Source organism: Euprymna scolopes, chromosome 10 (assembly GCF_053919585.1).
Source record: "Euprymna scolopes isolate OS-2025 chromosome 10, ASM5391958v1, whole genome shotgun sequence".
In the NCBI taxonomy this organism is placed as follows: domain Eukaryota; kingdom Metazoa; phylum Mollusca; class Cephalopoda; order Sepiida; family Sepiolidae; genus Euprymna; species Euprymna scolopes.
Genome location: NC_136491.1, coordinates 69,840,698 through 69,857,123, shown reverse-complemented (window position 1 = coordinate 69,857,123; position 16,426 = coordinate 69,840,698). Strand labels below are relative to the sequence as shown.

Genomic DNA, 16,426 nt, shown 5'->3' with positions numbered 1-16,426 from the left:
AGGATGAGGGAGTAGAGATGGACAGATAGAGAGGAAGATATATAGATAGAAAAGAGACAGTGAGAGGAAGATAGAGAAAGAGAAGGAGATAGAGAGATAAAGGGATTGATAGATAAACAGAGAGAGGGGGAGAGTTAGAAACAGAGAGGGATGAGACAGAGGAAAGGAGAGAGATAGAGGGAGAGAGAAAGGGGCTCAAAGAGAGATGGAGAAAGATAGATTGAGAGAGGGAAAGGGAGAGATGGATAGAGAGAGATATTAAGAGAGGAAGAGAGAGAGAGAGAAACAGAAGGTGAACTACACTTCACTGTTTGTTTCCTCGTTCAGTAGAGAAGAAATCTTTCGAGACTGAGGCAATTTTAATGTTTTGTTATTATCCAGAGTACCCCTTTTTTGTGGGGGGACTACATTTTCCTCACATTAGAAACCGACCGGGTTATCTGTACTTTCATTTAACAAATTAATAAAAGAAAAACATATTGTAAAATTTGAATTTAACATGAAAATACTATTTTAAAAAATAGCACGATAACATAAGTGCATAAGTGCCACTTTATGTACTCCTTGGGTGTTGAGTTCCATGGCGACCAGCATAATTATTTAATGGTCGCTCCCTTATCCCCCCCCCTAGTCAAGGCTAATGCATGCACACGTAACATTTTTTTTTATTGACTGACGTTGGCTTAGTAACTAAACGATTTATTGATAATTTCGTAACCCTTAAACGCATGCCGGAAGATTTAAATTGGTTCATTATTGTTGTAATGAAAAAAGAAAAAAAAGTTTCATTCAACACAAAACCAAAAACACATATTAATGATAAATGATTTATTATTCTATTCATTGAAATTTACTAATTTTAAAATAAAAAAGTAAAAAAAAGTTAATAAAAAAATAGTTGCTTAAGTGCGCATAAAAAACTTGTTTTTTTTTTGTTTTTTTTTTTAGATTAGGTCCACCTTATAATCACCCCCCCCCAACCTCCTCATCTTAAGAACAGCTTCCGGAATAAACACCACTTTTGGAGGGGGGGGGCTATTTGCAAAATTTAACTGATATTTGTTGTCAGCATACCCACCCGAAAATACTATTAAAAAAAAAAGGAGGGGTTCAGTACCCATGGCAGAGAAGTAGATTTATTTATCAATAAAAGTTGCGAAAAAGTAAATTTATTTATCAATAAAAGTTGTCATTTAAAAAAGAAAATTGTGGAGGTCGACCTAAATGTAAATATTTACCCAAAGAATTATCCCGAAGTTTATTACAAAAGCGTTTTGTTTTCGCACTATTCAATAATTTGTTCATCCGCGCATGTAAATTAAAAAATATTTGTAAAAGTGAGAAGTTATCAGTAAATGATTTAGTTTTTTTTTTTAATTTATTTATTTATTTATTTATTTACATTAGGTCCACCTCCACAAATGTTAAGAACGGCTTTCAGAATAAACACCCTCAACCTCTCCATGTTAACAACGGATTTTGGAATAAACACCATTGGGGGGGGGATATTTAAAAAAGTCGATAAAAGTCGTCATTTAAAAAGAAATTTAAAATCAAATGTTTGTAAAAGTGAGAAATTATTAATAAATGTTTAGTAAAATTTTTCGGTGCTAATGCAGAGAGTGATCCGCGCCATTTTTTAAATCGTATTTCCACGTTTAATTAAAGTTTTATGATATTTTTTTTTCATTCAATTGCAAGGTTAAAGTACAGAATAGGTACAAAACACCTTCCCCTCCCGATGTTAAGAATGGCTTTTTAAATAATAACGTTATTATTTCAGCACGGATCACTCTCTGCATGGATACCTATTTTTCTTTTAATATTCATAAAAAGTAAAACTTTTTTCAAAATAAATAAATAAATGTTTGTAAATGTGACAAATAATTGTTTAGTTACGGCAACGTCAGTAAATAAAATATGTTACGTGCAGGGTGGGGTGGGGGACTAAGGGAGCGACTATTATTTTTTTCTGCTGGTCGCCATGGAACTCAACGCCCAAGGAGTACCAAAATGTAATTTTTTTTTGTCAAATAATTAAATTTCAAGCAATTTTTGCAATAAATAATAGACAGCAACTTCGTTAATTTTACGACTCGCCCCAGCATATTATAAACACCCTAACTTCCCCATGTTAAAACGGCTTTCGGAATGAACACCCCCAACCTCCCCATGTTAAGAACGGCTTTCAAGGTTTATGGAAGGGCGCTTTTTTTTTAACATGGGGAGGTTAGAGTGTTTATAATACGTTGAGGCATGTCGTAAAAATGAAACAGTTTAGAAAAAGTTAAAACAAACTTTTTTATGTAAACAATGCCGTGAAAAGAAACTAAACAATTAAAACGTAATGTTTCGTGAGTGAAAAGCCTTAACATAAATAAGTACATAAATCAATTTAAATTTTTAAAATATGGGATTATTTTTTTGTATGTGTGTGTGTGTGTGTGTGTGTGTGTGTGTGTGTGTGTGTGTGTGTGTACTAATGCAGAGAGCTATCCGCGCTATTTTTTTAAAATCGTATTTCCACGTTTAATTAAAGTTTTATATGTTTTTATTCAATTGTAATGTTAAAGTACAGAATAGGTACAAAACACCTCCCCTTCCCCATGTTAAGAATGGCTTTTTAAATAATAACGTTATTATTTCAACACGGATCACTCTCTGCATGAGTAAGTTTTTTTTTTTTTTTACTTATCTGGTAATTCGAGAGTAGTTGAAGCGGAAGTTACCAGAAATAAAACCGGGCAAGTCTCGCAGAAACGACTTCGAAAAATATTTATATTTTATTTAATATTTTAATAATTTGCGAGGTAAATTTATTTTAATGACATAAAAACATCCCTCGACTCTAAAGATGGGTTGTCTGAAAATTTCAAATAAATTGGTAACGTAGAAATATGGTTTTATTCACTTTTAACAAACCAAATTTACATTTTTATATATATAATATATATTTATCCACTGACACATGTTTCATCATCTACGACTCATCAGAGTGGCTGAATCTAGCGAGATTCAAAATCAGGACCCCATGATAAGATATATGTGTGGCATCCGTCAGTCGAAACGACTATGGATCAGCGCCGTATTAAGATGTTGCCTGTATGCATCCTTTTGTGTGACTGTAGAGACCAATTCTTGATTTGCATAGTCTGCCACAGCCTTGACATACGAAGGTTGTTATGCAATTTTCCGCTTCGTCCGGCTGTTCCGCCTGTACACTCGTTCTTCTCCTAGCTCTCTTTGCAGCGTTTTCAACATGGAGGGTCCTCTCGCTGATGATAATCCCCTGGCGTATCATTTTCCTCCAGGCAGTTCTGTCAGCTGCAGAGGCTTCCCATGTGTTCCTGTCCACCGAGAAAGCCTTCATGCCACGCTTGCAGACATCCCTGTAGCGAAGATGGGGTCGCCCCCTCTTTCTTGAGCCTGAGGCAAGCTCGCCATAGAGAAGGTCTTTAGGGATGCGCCCATCATCCATCCTGCGTACATGGCCCAGCCAGCGAAGACGTCGCTCACGCAGTAGGGAGTAAATGGATGGGATGCCCGCTCTCTGCAGAACATCAGTATTACTCACTCTGTCCTGCCATGTGATACCAAGTATCCTACGTATACACCTCATATGGAAGACCTGGAGTTTCCTCTCTTGTAGTCCAGGATTCACTCCCATACAGTAGAACACTGAGGATGCACGCTCTGTAGACGGTCATCTTGGTGGAAGTGGTAAGGTGCCTGTTTTCCCAGACTCTTTTAGTTAGTTTAGAGAGGGTTGTGGATGCCTTTCCAATCCTTTTGTTTAGCTCCACGTCCAATTAGAGGTTGTCTGAAGCAGTGGAGCCTAGATATTGAAACTGGCGTACGACCTCTAGTGGTGTGCCTTGGATTGTGATGCTGGGTGGGGAGGCGGTTGCTTATCCCATGACCTGGGTTTTCTTCTGGCTGATGGTGAAACCGAACAGGCTGCGAGCATTAGCAAACCTGTCCATCAGTCTTTGAAGACCATCTTCCTGATGCGATGCTATAGCTGCATCATCGGCAAACAGCATGTCTCTTATCCGAACTGTCCTGGTCTTTGTCCTGGAGCGGAGTCTGGCGATGTTGAAGAGACCACCATCTGACCTGGAGTGCAAGCAGATACCATCCGTTGTGTTCTTGAAAGCATGCTTCAGGAGTAGGGAGAAGAAGATGCCGAAGAGTGTTGGGGCCAACACACAACCCTGTTTGACACAACTCCTCACCCCAAAGTCAGCAGACATGCCACCGTCAAATTGCACAGTGCTCCTCATGCCATCATGAAAGGATCTTATGATGCTGAGGAGTTTTGGTGGGCATCCGATCAGTGGGAGAATTTTGAATAGTCCATCTCTGCTCACGAGATCGAATGCCTTGGTCAGGTCTATGAAGGCAATATACAGAGGCTGGTTTTGCTCTCTGCACTTCTCTTGCAGTTGGCGTAGGGAGAAGATCATATCGATTGTTGATCTCTCTGAACGAAAGCCGCATTGAGATTCTGGGTAAATTCGGTCGGCAAGAACGTGTAGTCGCAGTAATACTATACATGCGAATAGCTTGCCAACGAAACTCAACAGTGAGATACCGTGGTAGTTGTTGCAGTCACCACGGTCCCCTTTGTGTTTGTAGAGAGTGATGATATTTGCGTCTCTCATGCCCTGAGGCACTGAGCCTTCTCTCCAACACTGTATCAGAAGACTATGGAGGGGCTCAAGTAGGCTAGCCTTTCCTTTTTTAAGACCTCTGCTGGAATATAGTCCTTTCCTGAGGCTTTTCCTGATGGCAGTCTGTCTATTGCCCAGGATAGTTCTTCTATGGAAGGCTCCACATCGAGCTCATGCATCAACGGTAGACGATCAATGGCATCCAGGGCGGACTGATGTACCATGTTTTCCCTGGAGTAAAGCTCGGAGTAGTGTTCAACCCATCTGTCTAGCTGTTTAACTTTGTCTAGTATGGGTTCACCCGATTTAGACTTCAGTGAAGCAGTTTTGTTAATTATGGGTCCTGTAGCTCTCCTGATCCCGTTATACATATTTTTTATATTTCCTGTATCAGCTGCATGCTGGATAGACTTGGAGAGCTCCATCCAGTAGTTGTTTGCAGCTTCTCTTACAGCCTTTTGAACTGCCCTTTTGGAAAGCCTCAGTGCAGCCAGCGATGTAGGAGATGGGTTGGCCTTGTATGAGAGCAAAGACAAACGCTTTGATTGAAGGTTGAGGGTAGCAGAGTTGGCATCATACCAGTCATTGCGTTTGCTACCTGTCCTCCTCCCAAAGACTTTGAGAGCTGTAGAGTGGATGGCATTTTTCAGTGTTTCCCCACTGTTCAGATGCAGTCTGGGTGTTATCTCCTTTGAAGGTGGAGGTTAACATCTCGTTGAATTTCGCATTGTGATCTGAGTATGTGGTCTTACTAACATCAATACGGGCAACACCCTCCTGTTTAGTGTGGTAGAAATCTTTGGGTTGAAGTTTGACTCTACTGCATATTAGGGAATGATCTGTATCACAATCAGCACTGTGGTAGGCTCTAGACATCAGAAAATGTTTGAGGTACCTTCGTCTAATAATGATTAGATCGAGCTGGTGCCAACACCCTGATCTGGGATGTCTCCAGGACACTCTGTGATGCGGTCTGGCAGCAAAGAATGTGTTGGTAATGCAGAGGTCATGGTAGGCACAGAGTTCTAGAAGGTGCTGGCCGTTACCATTGCATTTGCCCACTCCAAAGTTACCAAGGCAGCTCGGCCATGCATATTTGTCGCCACCCACACGTGCATTAAAGTCCCCAAGTATAATCAGGTCTTTATTTTGTGGAAATGCCTTGATGGTGCTATCCAGCTGTGTGTAGAAGTGCTCCTTGATGTCGTCAGGCGCTGCGAGTGTTGGGGCGTACACACATAATAGATTAATTGTTCCATCTGTGGTGTTCAGTCGTAGTGAGATTAGGCGCTCAGTAGCTGAATCAGAGAGTTGTACGATCTGAAGCAGTGAGTTTCTGACTGCGAAACCAACACCGTGTTCCCGGACCTCCTCTTCCTGTTTTCCTTGCCAGAAGGCATCCGGTGTCAGCTAAGCGTGTTTCTTGGAGTGCAGCGATGTCTACTTTGAGTCTCGATAGCTCGTTGTTGATGATGGCAGTTTTTCGAATATCGGAGATGTTGCGTATGTCGGTAGATAGGCCAATCGTCATAGTACGAACATTCCAGCACCCTAGCCTGAGTGTTGGGTTCTTTGTGTTTCTTTTGGTTTTGTTTGGTGCAATGGTTACTGGCCACTTGTTGGAATCATCCTATACCCTACGCACCCAGTAGGGTAGGTGACCAGTGTCGGGATAGCACTTTACTGACTGAGGGCTGCTCAGCTTTGTGGTGAGCGGTAGCTGTCCAACGAAATTAAATAACTTCTCCCACCGTTAGGACCGACCCCTGGCGCCCAGCTGTACGCCAATTGAGCTGTAGGCTTATAACCGGTGACTGTCGCTCCCTTGTTTAGTCCTATACAGATGCATAGCTGAAGTTTTCTCTCCAGGGCGCTGGCCAGGGCAGATCTGTGGAGAGACTGGGTTGCCCAATCGTCAGAATCCCCCTCTCGGTCTTGCTGGTGTTGCCCAGAGGAATGGAAGTACCAGTACGTCTGGCACCAGGTTGACTGCAGTAGCTACCATAGCAAGGCTGAGTACAGCACTTGTCTGCCTGTGGGGCTACACTCCAGATTTTCTGTTAGGGTTTACTCCCTTAGCCTTTATCGAACCAATGAATAACCACAAGGCAGTGATACTATTTACCCATAGCTGGGGGCCTGTTCATGGGCATCAGGGCTTGTCCATACAACGATGGGCCTGGCATGCCGCATGTCTGGGGGCAGACCACCTCCGAGTCTCCTGTAGTTCTGCTTGAGTCCGCAAGGTACTCAATTTACATGTGTCGCCACGGGGAGGCACTACATGGAGCTTTCCTATGGAGAGGCTATGTACTGGCAGGGAAGACTTACGCACTCTGCTTCCTTTTTGCCTAGGCTAGCCAGCGGTAGGGACTGGAAGAGGAAGGTGACAAGCACACAGTACCCCACACTTGACGCATCAATAAGCCATTTGACACATTAAGATATATATATATATATATATATATATATATATATATATATATATATATATATATATATATATATATATATATATATTAGTGACCTGGTAAGGCCACAGGGGACACAACAGAAGCAGGAAACCGAAGCTGCCTGTATGCCTTATATATACAAATGTAGGGGAGACAACCGAAGCAGCAAAACCAAAGATGTCTGCCAGGACATTATATATACAAATTTAGACAAATTGGGCATATTTTATTGGTTTGAAAATATAGGTTCTTTTTTATCAATTGTTATAAAATTTTAACCATAGAATAGTATTATAATCTTCAAAAAGCCTACAAATTTCCATGTAGTTTAATTCCATAGAACCAAAGATATGAGCATTTCAATATTCAATTTGGCTACGAGTATAGATACATCCATATATAGCTATACAACCTTTTTTGGCAATTTTATAAGTTCAAAATCTTGGCGACTATTGATCAGAATTTAAAAGATGAAGGCTCATTGGAAAGCTAATGACCTGAATTGTGCAATGGGCTATGTGACATTTGTCCTTAAGGTTTTACATTATTGTTTCAAAATGTGGGGATCACTTTTCTATATTAATTTAACTTAAAATGAGCACATACTTTATGGTCACCTTTTTTGAAGGTTCTATAATTTCTTCATATCTTGGAAACTACTCGTTTCCTAAAATTTTAAACAATATGTTTGTTTTCAGCACCCTCGAGAATAGTGGTAATTTTAAAGGATTTTTTGAGGGTTGAACCTTTACCAATGTTTCAATCATAGTCATTTATTTTCCTAGTTTTGCAAAATAGCAGCAAAGGGAGACTTGATTCCAAATATTTCTCATATGTTATGTCTCCCCTGTTTGATTTTTATACATAAAGTAACTTTCACAGTGTATAAAGATTTGATATAAATATTTGATACTCATAATCATACTCTATTTCCAAAAGAGAGGCGATATAACATATGAGAAATATTTGGAATCAAGTCTCCTTTTGCTGTTATTTCAGATCATTTGAAACTATAACAACAACTTTAAGTCTACCCTCTATCATGACCAGAGGTTTTGGGGAATATATATATATATATATATATATATATATATATATATATATATATATATATATATATATATATATATATACCACCTTTTTTTTAGCGTTTTTATAAGTTTGAAATCTCAGCTACTATTCATCAGAATTCAACAAATGAAGGCTCGTTGGGAAGCTAATGACCTGAATTGTGTAGTGGGTTATATGGCATTTGCCCTTAAAGTAGCACAATAAGAGGATCATCCATTATCCAAAGCCTATGTTTGGCACTTTTTTCAGCCATAAAATGTTTTGGTAAATGTGCAATATCTTTCCACCCTCAAAAAATTCTTTAAAATTATCACTGCTAGAGGTTTTCGAGGGTGCTGAAAACGAAAATAACAGTTAAAATCCCAGGAAACGAGTAGTTTCCAAGATATGAAGAAATTATAGTTTCAAAAAGTGGGGAATCACTTTTATATATTAATTTAATGTAAAATGAGTACTCACTTTATCGCCTATTTTTTGGGTGCGTCTGTTTTTTTTTTTAGGGGTGGTGTTTATTATGGTCTGGTAGACCAACACAAAACCAATCTCTAAAAACTTGTTTTTTAAACGTTTTCAGGTGTGCTGAAAACTAATATCGCATTTAAATTTTCCGCAAATAAGTATTTTTCTGGGTACTAAGTAAAAATATGCATGCAATTGTGTGTATGACAATAGCCACCACTTACACCATAAAGAATTATATTGCTTAATACACGGGTAAATACTTATTTGCAGAAAATTTAAATCTGATATTCGTTTTCAACACACCCGGAAACCTATAGAAAAGTTTTTTTTAAGGTAGGTGTTTTGTGTTGGTCTACCGCGCCACAATTACCAAATAAACATCACCCTTAAAAAAGTAACAGACGCCCTCCTCCCCCTCCAAAAATAGCTGGCTATAAAGTGAGCATTCATTTTACGTTAAATAATTATAGAAATGTGATCCCCCAATTTTTAAAACTATAATTTCTGCATATCTTGGAAACTACTTGTTTCCTTAGATTTTAACTGTTATTTTCGTTTTCAGCTCCCTCAAAACCTCTAATTGTGGTAATTTTAAAGGATTCTTTGAAGGTGGAAAGATGTTGCACCTTTACCAATATTTTAATGATAGTCATTTGTTTTCCTAGTTTTGCATATGAATTACAAAATATCTGATATTTTCCCAAAAACTTAATAAAGAGGAGACTAAAACTTGCTGCTATGGTTTCAAATGATCTAACAAATTAAATAACAGCAAAGAGAGACTTGATTCCAAATATTTCTCATATGTTATATAAAGTAAATTTCACAGTGTATAAGGATTATTTGATACTAGAGATATTCATAATCGTACCCTATTTCCAAAAGAAGGGAGATATAACATATGAGAAATATCAAGTCTCCCCTTGCTGTTATATATATGAGACAATAGGAGTGGAAAATTAATTCGCAAAGACTATATATTTAAAAATATAAAATGAGTCATTTATTTAATAAGGGTATATATACATTTACTTGGGGGATAAAGGGGACTCTTTATACCAAGGTATTTCGAAACCTAATGCTTCTCATCAGAAGAGTAGAGAAGATGCTAGGTAACATAATGGGGATGTGACATCTAGCGAACGAAATAAATTAATAAAATTATTGATGTTGTTAGGGGGATCATCAGGAACGAAATAAATTAAGCTTTATATTATCCCGTAAGTCTCCTCTTAGAGAATTGAATTTACTCTCTTCTATCTATCCTCGTTATATAAATATATCTATATATATATAACCCCCCCAATCTATAAACTTAAAAGGACCTTTCTCAAACTCTTTTGTTTATACTTTCAGAAATTTTTTCTTCACTTTTTTTCTAGTGTTTTCTATAGCTGTGAATGGAATTTTCTAGCCAGAGCGTCTATGATTTCCACTTTATATCTATAGTAACAGTGCAGAAAGTCTGCAAGATAAACAGCAAAAAGAAAATGGTTGCATGCAGAAGTGAACCTGAGACTGTTGGATTTAAAAAACGATAATAAAAAGCATGTAACTATGCAAAATAGTCAGCATCTTCGACAGGGAGGTGACGGTGGTTAATGACATGGACTGAGAATCTGGGTGCACCAAGTTTGAATCGAGTTAGTTCCACAGAAAAATTTTCACATAGTGATGTTGGCAACCTTCACATTGTCTCTCCCGTAATTTCCCGATATTTTTCTAGAAGCAGTTCTAACTAGAATAATCCACTGATTCATACCAAATGAATGCATGGTGCTCAACAACAAGAAGCATCTTCAATCTAATGTTTTTCTGGTATTATGTTAATTTCTTTAAATTTATAAAATATGTATTCAATTAAAAAAATATTCTTTAGACTTATGTGAAATTCAAACGTGAGTTTCGACATCATAAAAACTACTGCCTTAGTAATGTTTACTCTACCTATTCCTGTTTTGTTAACTAATAGAATGTTTATATTTGCATATAAAAAGACAAACTTCTAAAATACCATGACTTTTTAATAGTATATAGATTAATGTTATTTAACCTTCTTTCTCTTTTCCTTTCAGAAAATGTCATTTGAAAAAAACAAATACGATCTCAAGTGGATAGATCTCTTTCTTTTCATCGTAATGATTCTTGGCACTTTATTGCTATTGCTAAGCCTCTTCCCATTGAAGTTGCCTGGAAAAACAGAACCGATTTTGATGCCAAACAAAAGCGTAGAATGTACTGTAAATGAAAATGATCGATTTGATTGTCACCCAGAAAAACATTTAACAAAAATGAAATGTAAAAGAAGAGGCTGTTGTTGGCATGGTAACGCGAATGCTAAGGTTCCTTGCTTTTTTCCTTCAAATTATGTTGGCTACATTTTGCAGCGATCAGTGATCACGGAACTTGGCCTTTCTTTGACTTTAAAACGACATAAAGCTTCACCATATCCAGATGATGTATCAACACTGCAAATGGATGTTTCTTTTGAAACCAACACCCGAATGAGAATTAAGGTAAATTAAATGAAATAATTGAGAATTAAGGAAAATTGATTAAAAAATTTGTTTACAACTATTATAATGTGAAAAATAAAAAATTGTAGTCATATTTTTAAATATTTTATTTTAATGAATTTGTAATTTTTTGGTTTAAGACTCAAGTTTTGTGAGTTTTAAGTTTTTGGAAAAATCGTGCATGAAACAGACATCTTTTCAAATTAAATCAAATAAAAAAAATTGCAAAGTGTAACAAGCCATGTATAAAGGCATGAAATATTTACATTTGCATAAAGTCTAAATTTTTGTCCAAGGCAACCTTAATCTTGGATATGGTAAGTATTATCACTATCTCCTCTGATAGACTGACTCACTGTACTGAGAAGAAACACGGACAGAGAATGTGTCCTTTCTTTTATTGAAATAGAAAGATCCTAATGTACATTTTTTGCTGAAACCATGACTTGGGGCTAGGGTGAGAACTCATTGAAAATCAGATTTAAATTCCTGTTGATAGTGTTGTATTCTAGACATTTGATTCCCTCACATTTTTTGCTGCTCAAATGAAGGATCACCATCCAAAGAGTAGCAGCAACAGCTGTAATGCATCTAGTGTTGCCTTGCACTGTTTGGAATTAATAGAAAATTGAGTGTGCAGTTTCTTTCATGAAAAGCTGAACTCAGATATATATATATATATATATATATATATATATATATATATATATATATATATATATATATATATATATATATATATATATATATCTTAGAAGAAAACATATCGGATTTATCAGGAGATGACTGACTACAAATATTTCCTTATTGGCCAATTTTTTTAGTAGGTCAATCAAACTATCTAATTGTAATATTATTGATTATATATTGTGCTCTGGATGTGAGGATAAAGGACACCCAAACATTAACATCCACATCTTAGTTAAGTTTTAGCGTATTAACTTAGATCCAATTGAGATAATTTGTCTGTCGAAGCCATCTTGATTTTTAAGTTACTTGGTCAGTTCATCACATAATTATTCTTATACACAAAGATACTCTATTAGACAAACTGCATAATGAATACAAGGATTTGTTTATACACATACATAAACTATTCATTCATAAAAACATTTTTCCTCCTTATATATACTAATCTATCTATATACTATTTAAAAAATTGAAATGTGTCTATTCGTGTGCAAATAGAAACATGTGATTGATTAAAAAAAAAAGAAGAAGCAAAGTACACATCACTAAGGCAATAGATTTTACAATATAATTACCCAAGTTCAAATCTCACTAGAAAACAGCACTATTAAACCTGATATAGTGATATGGAACAATATGGAGAGAGAAGTAGTAGAAATTAGTGTTCCCAATGATGCTGAGTTAGACAGAGTTAAAAGAGAAAAGATAACAAAATATGAATGTAATTTATGTACAACATAAAAAGAAACCAGAAACTTAGGAAAATCTCCATCATTCCAGTAATTGTAGAAACCACAAAAAAAGAATTTCAAAACTCTTTGGCTAATATACCTGGTGAACTATCTCCAACTAAGATGGCTTTAACAGACAAATTATCTCTATTGGATCTAAGTTGATACACTAAAACTTAAAGAAGATGTGGACATTAACATTTTGGTGACTTTTATACTCACATTCAGAGCACAATTGATTTATACACAATGAATAAATAAATCAGAGTATGTTTTTTCATGTGAGTTTGTGTTCTTCCATTTTTTTATGCTTGTAAACCAGTAATCGTGCCCTCTGTGATTGCCAAGACGACACGTCCAGAATGAAGATGAAATGGCACACAAACATTGGAGTCGGCGATTGTAGAAAAGTGACCTACCACATACTTTGGGCTATCAGTATTGATGTATGATATATTTTGAAACATTTCAGATGACTGATGACAGATAACGTCATTGTGCAGTGAGGCTGGTAATTTTCTCCATCTTATGTGTTGCAATCAGTATCATGTCATTGTAATAGTAAAAAAAAAAAATTGATTTGAAATTGTTAGTTTATGCAGATTTTTCAAAAAGATAAAAATAAGTTTTGCAATATGTTTTTTGTATACCAGAAATAGAAGTTTCTCTTGCCAAATTAAATTTTCAAATGGAAACAAAATAAAAATAGCAAATATTTCTTAACTATTGATTCATGGTGATATTTATTAAGAAGAATCGCCTTGTTTACATCTGATATAAGAGACTAGCGGGGGGGAGGGGCTTTGCCCAGGTGCAAAATACGCTTACATATATTTTAATTTGTCCAGATTTCGTATGTATTATTATAAAGTTGTGATTTCAAAAGTAAAAAAAAAGTATTTAGATTCCATCAGCTACAATCGAAAGCAAAACTGTAGCATTCAAAGCTGGTGACGTTACCACTGTACCAACGGAACACGCATATGAACTGATTAAAAATTAAAACTTAAAAATAAACTAAGATGAATGTACAAAATGTTTAACAGTTTTTGCAATTTTGACCCATTTTTGGCCCCTTAAAAACAATTTTAACCTAAAGACCTATGAAAGAATGACCCGTAAAAAATCCAATCATTCGCAAGTTTTAGTTTTGGAGGAGATAGAGTTTGAAAATATGGAGACAGACAGACAGAGATACAGTCGTTTATATATTAGATTGCAGCTTACATTACAACTACATCTTTAGTTGATATAATCGTAAACACAAAAAATAAAGTTTGAACATCTAAGGAAATTTGGTTTTCATCTTAGAGAAAACAAAAAATGTCATCTATCTATTAAATAAAAGGGAGTTTTCTGTTTGTACACATAGGAAAAGTTTAAAATTTTATTTAAGTTTGTGGGAGGTACTAGTGCAATAAGTTCATTGGAGCACATTTCATTGAAGTAGTTATGAAACAAGAACATGCCTGACACATTGCAATGATGCAACAAGAGCTGGAGCTTGGTAGACAGTACAAGAAGAAAGGTGTTAGTGGTTGGTGTACCAGCCCAAATATGGTAACAATATTCCATGAAAAATACCAAAATCTATAGACTGAATCAATTGTGGCTTTATAAAAGTATCAAGATACCGGCAGATGTAAGAAGTTTTCTAGATCTGTAGAGTGAGCCAACCTTCTTTGCAACAGATTTGGCAGTATCTTCTGTGTATTTATTCCAATTTGTGTTGATTGTGAATGTCAGATCAAACAGTTTTAACATTTGAAATTTTCTATCAGTATTGGCAGTTGGTGGTTTGAAAGTATTCTTATAATCTTTAAAGGAAAAGATTAAGATATAAAATAAATATGGCTCATTGTACCCTTACTGAAAATTGAGCATGGGAATTTTCCAACTTTTTATGACATTCACTTTCAGCTCTTTACTTTTCGTAGCATTCCATCAAGTTTTGAACCTTCCATTTTTTCACAGGTAAGTATTAAATCATCAGCATACAGCATCTCTTCTGGACAACTTGTATGGAACTCTCTGGACAATGCCTCCAAGGCACAGATGAAAAGCAATGAACTCAGTACAGAGACCTGATCCACTCTCTATTTTACTTTAAAACTTTTACTAAATGTGTTGTTCATTCCAACACGACTTTGAGCATTTCTGTACATTGCTTGAATAGCCTTCACCAACTACTTATTTACCTCAGTTTACACACTCTATCACTATCAAAAGAGCTTTATCCAAATCCACAAAATCAAAATACAGGTTTTTCTTATTACTAAGGAGCTTCTCTTGTATTTATCTCAGTATAAATATAACACTAGAGGTACTTTGCCCTCGCATGGAATCAAATTGAATTTCATCTATGTTTATCTGCTTGAAGACACTTAAATTTTAAGGTACAATTAGGTGGCATGATTGATAAATATTAAGTTGTTGTAAGTTTTTATTTTCAAATGTAACAAACTTTGATTCATTTTTATTTTTTCTTCTATCCTAATTTTCTTTCAGATTTTTGATCCTGCGACAAAAAGATTTGAGATTCCATTTCCCGTACCCAAAGTCAAAAATCGAAGTCAAGCTCCTCAATATGTTTTTCATACAACACTAGTGGGTCAACCATTTCAATTTAATGTCTCAAGAATTGATCCAATCAAATCTCAAACCTCAACAATTTTGTATGTAAACATTCTTATTTTTAAATAAGTGTTTAAAGGTTCAGCATTTCTTCTTGATTCTTGTTTGTTCTGCTCAGAATTGACTCAGCTATTTGTCAATATCTAATTCATAAAGGAAATTGTTAATCTGCCTATATTGACATAATATTTATAGCAATCCTGAAATTATCCTTTACCTTACATTATTTGCGAGCTTACCTGGTGTTGCCTAGGAGCATGGACAATAAAATAAAAGAGTTAAAAAGTGTGTGTAACATCTTTCTTTTAAAACATCTCTCTCTCTCTTTCTCATCACCACTTTCTTTAACCCTCTCCCTATCTCTATTTCTATCCCCTCCTCTTATCCAATTATCCCCTTCTCTTTCTTCTCTTCTATATATGGCAGTTGTGATAATTTTTCTAGTCCAATAGAATAGTTCTTCCCTCTTTATCACACCCTCTCTCGATTTCCGTGGCAAATGAACAAAAAAATCATTAAGGTATTACTACACACTAACATTAGAAAATCACTCTAAACATTGACCCCCTCCATTAATTATGTTCCTGTTGACTCCCAAAAGATTGAATATTAAAAAATATGCCAATATTTTGTGGTGAAAAAGCTTTGTGGGTGTGTCTTGTGTAGTTTCTGACTTTTAGCTGGACACATATACAAACATACATGCAACTTTTCTGTGTATAATAGATTATACTAAAGCTGAGTTAATAAACATTTATGTTATGGGGGTTTTTCTTATATATTTCAATCATACAAAATAGATGTCATAATTTTCCTGAAGTTAAAAAATTCCATTTTCATACATCTAATTAGCCTTGATTTGTAATTAATTAGCGAAATGTTCCACCCCTCTCTAAAGTTCTGTCTATCACTCTCCAACTCTTTTATTCTGATATCTTTTACCTTCTCACTATTATTTCATATGCTTTTTCTCTTTATCTCTCTGCATTGAATTGATCAGAAAAAAAAAGTGGTAGTAGGCAGGCAGGTTCGAACCCGTGACGCGAAGGCAGAAAAGAAAGTGAAAGAAAATCTGATCTTACCGCTACTCCATATGACGTGACCGGAAGTTCAGAACGTTAAAATTAGGCAAAGTCAATCCAACCGATAAAATGACTTGCAAAAATGGCTTGCAAAAAAAATTGTATAAAACTTAT

General features: G+C 35.7%; 1 protein-coding gene across 2 annotated transcripts in view; it reads left to right on the top strand.

Annotated features, from left to right (window-relative positions):
- The window catches only part of LOC145286080 (lysosomal alpha-glucosidase-like), a 141,848-nt gene that overhangs the window by 56,201 nt on the left and 69,221 nt on the right, over positions 1-16,426 (top strand). For both annotated transcript variants that reach the window (XM_080134751.1, XM_080134750.1), the window contains exons 2-3: positions 10,735-11,175; positions 15,105-15,271. In XM_080134751.1, coding sequence (XP_079990877.1) covers positions 10,738-11,175; positions 15,105-15,271 — 605 coding nt within the window. In that variant the 5' untranslated portion in view covers positions 10,735-10,737. The remainder of the gene's footprint in view (positions 1-10,734; positions 11,176-15,104; positions 15,272-16,426) is intronic.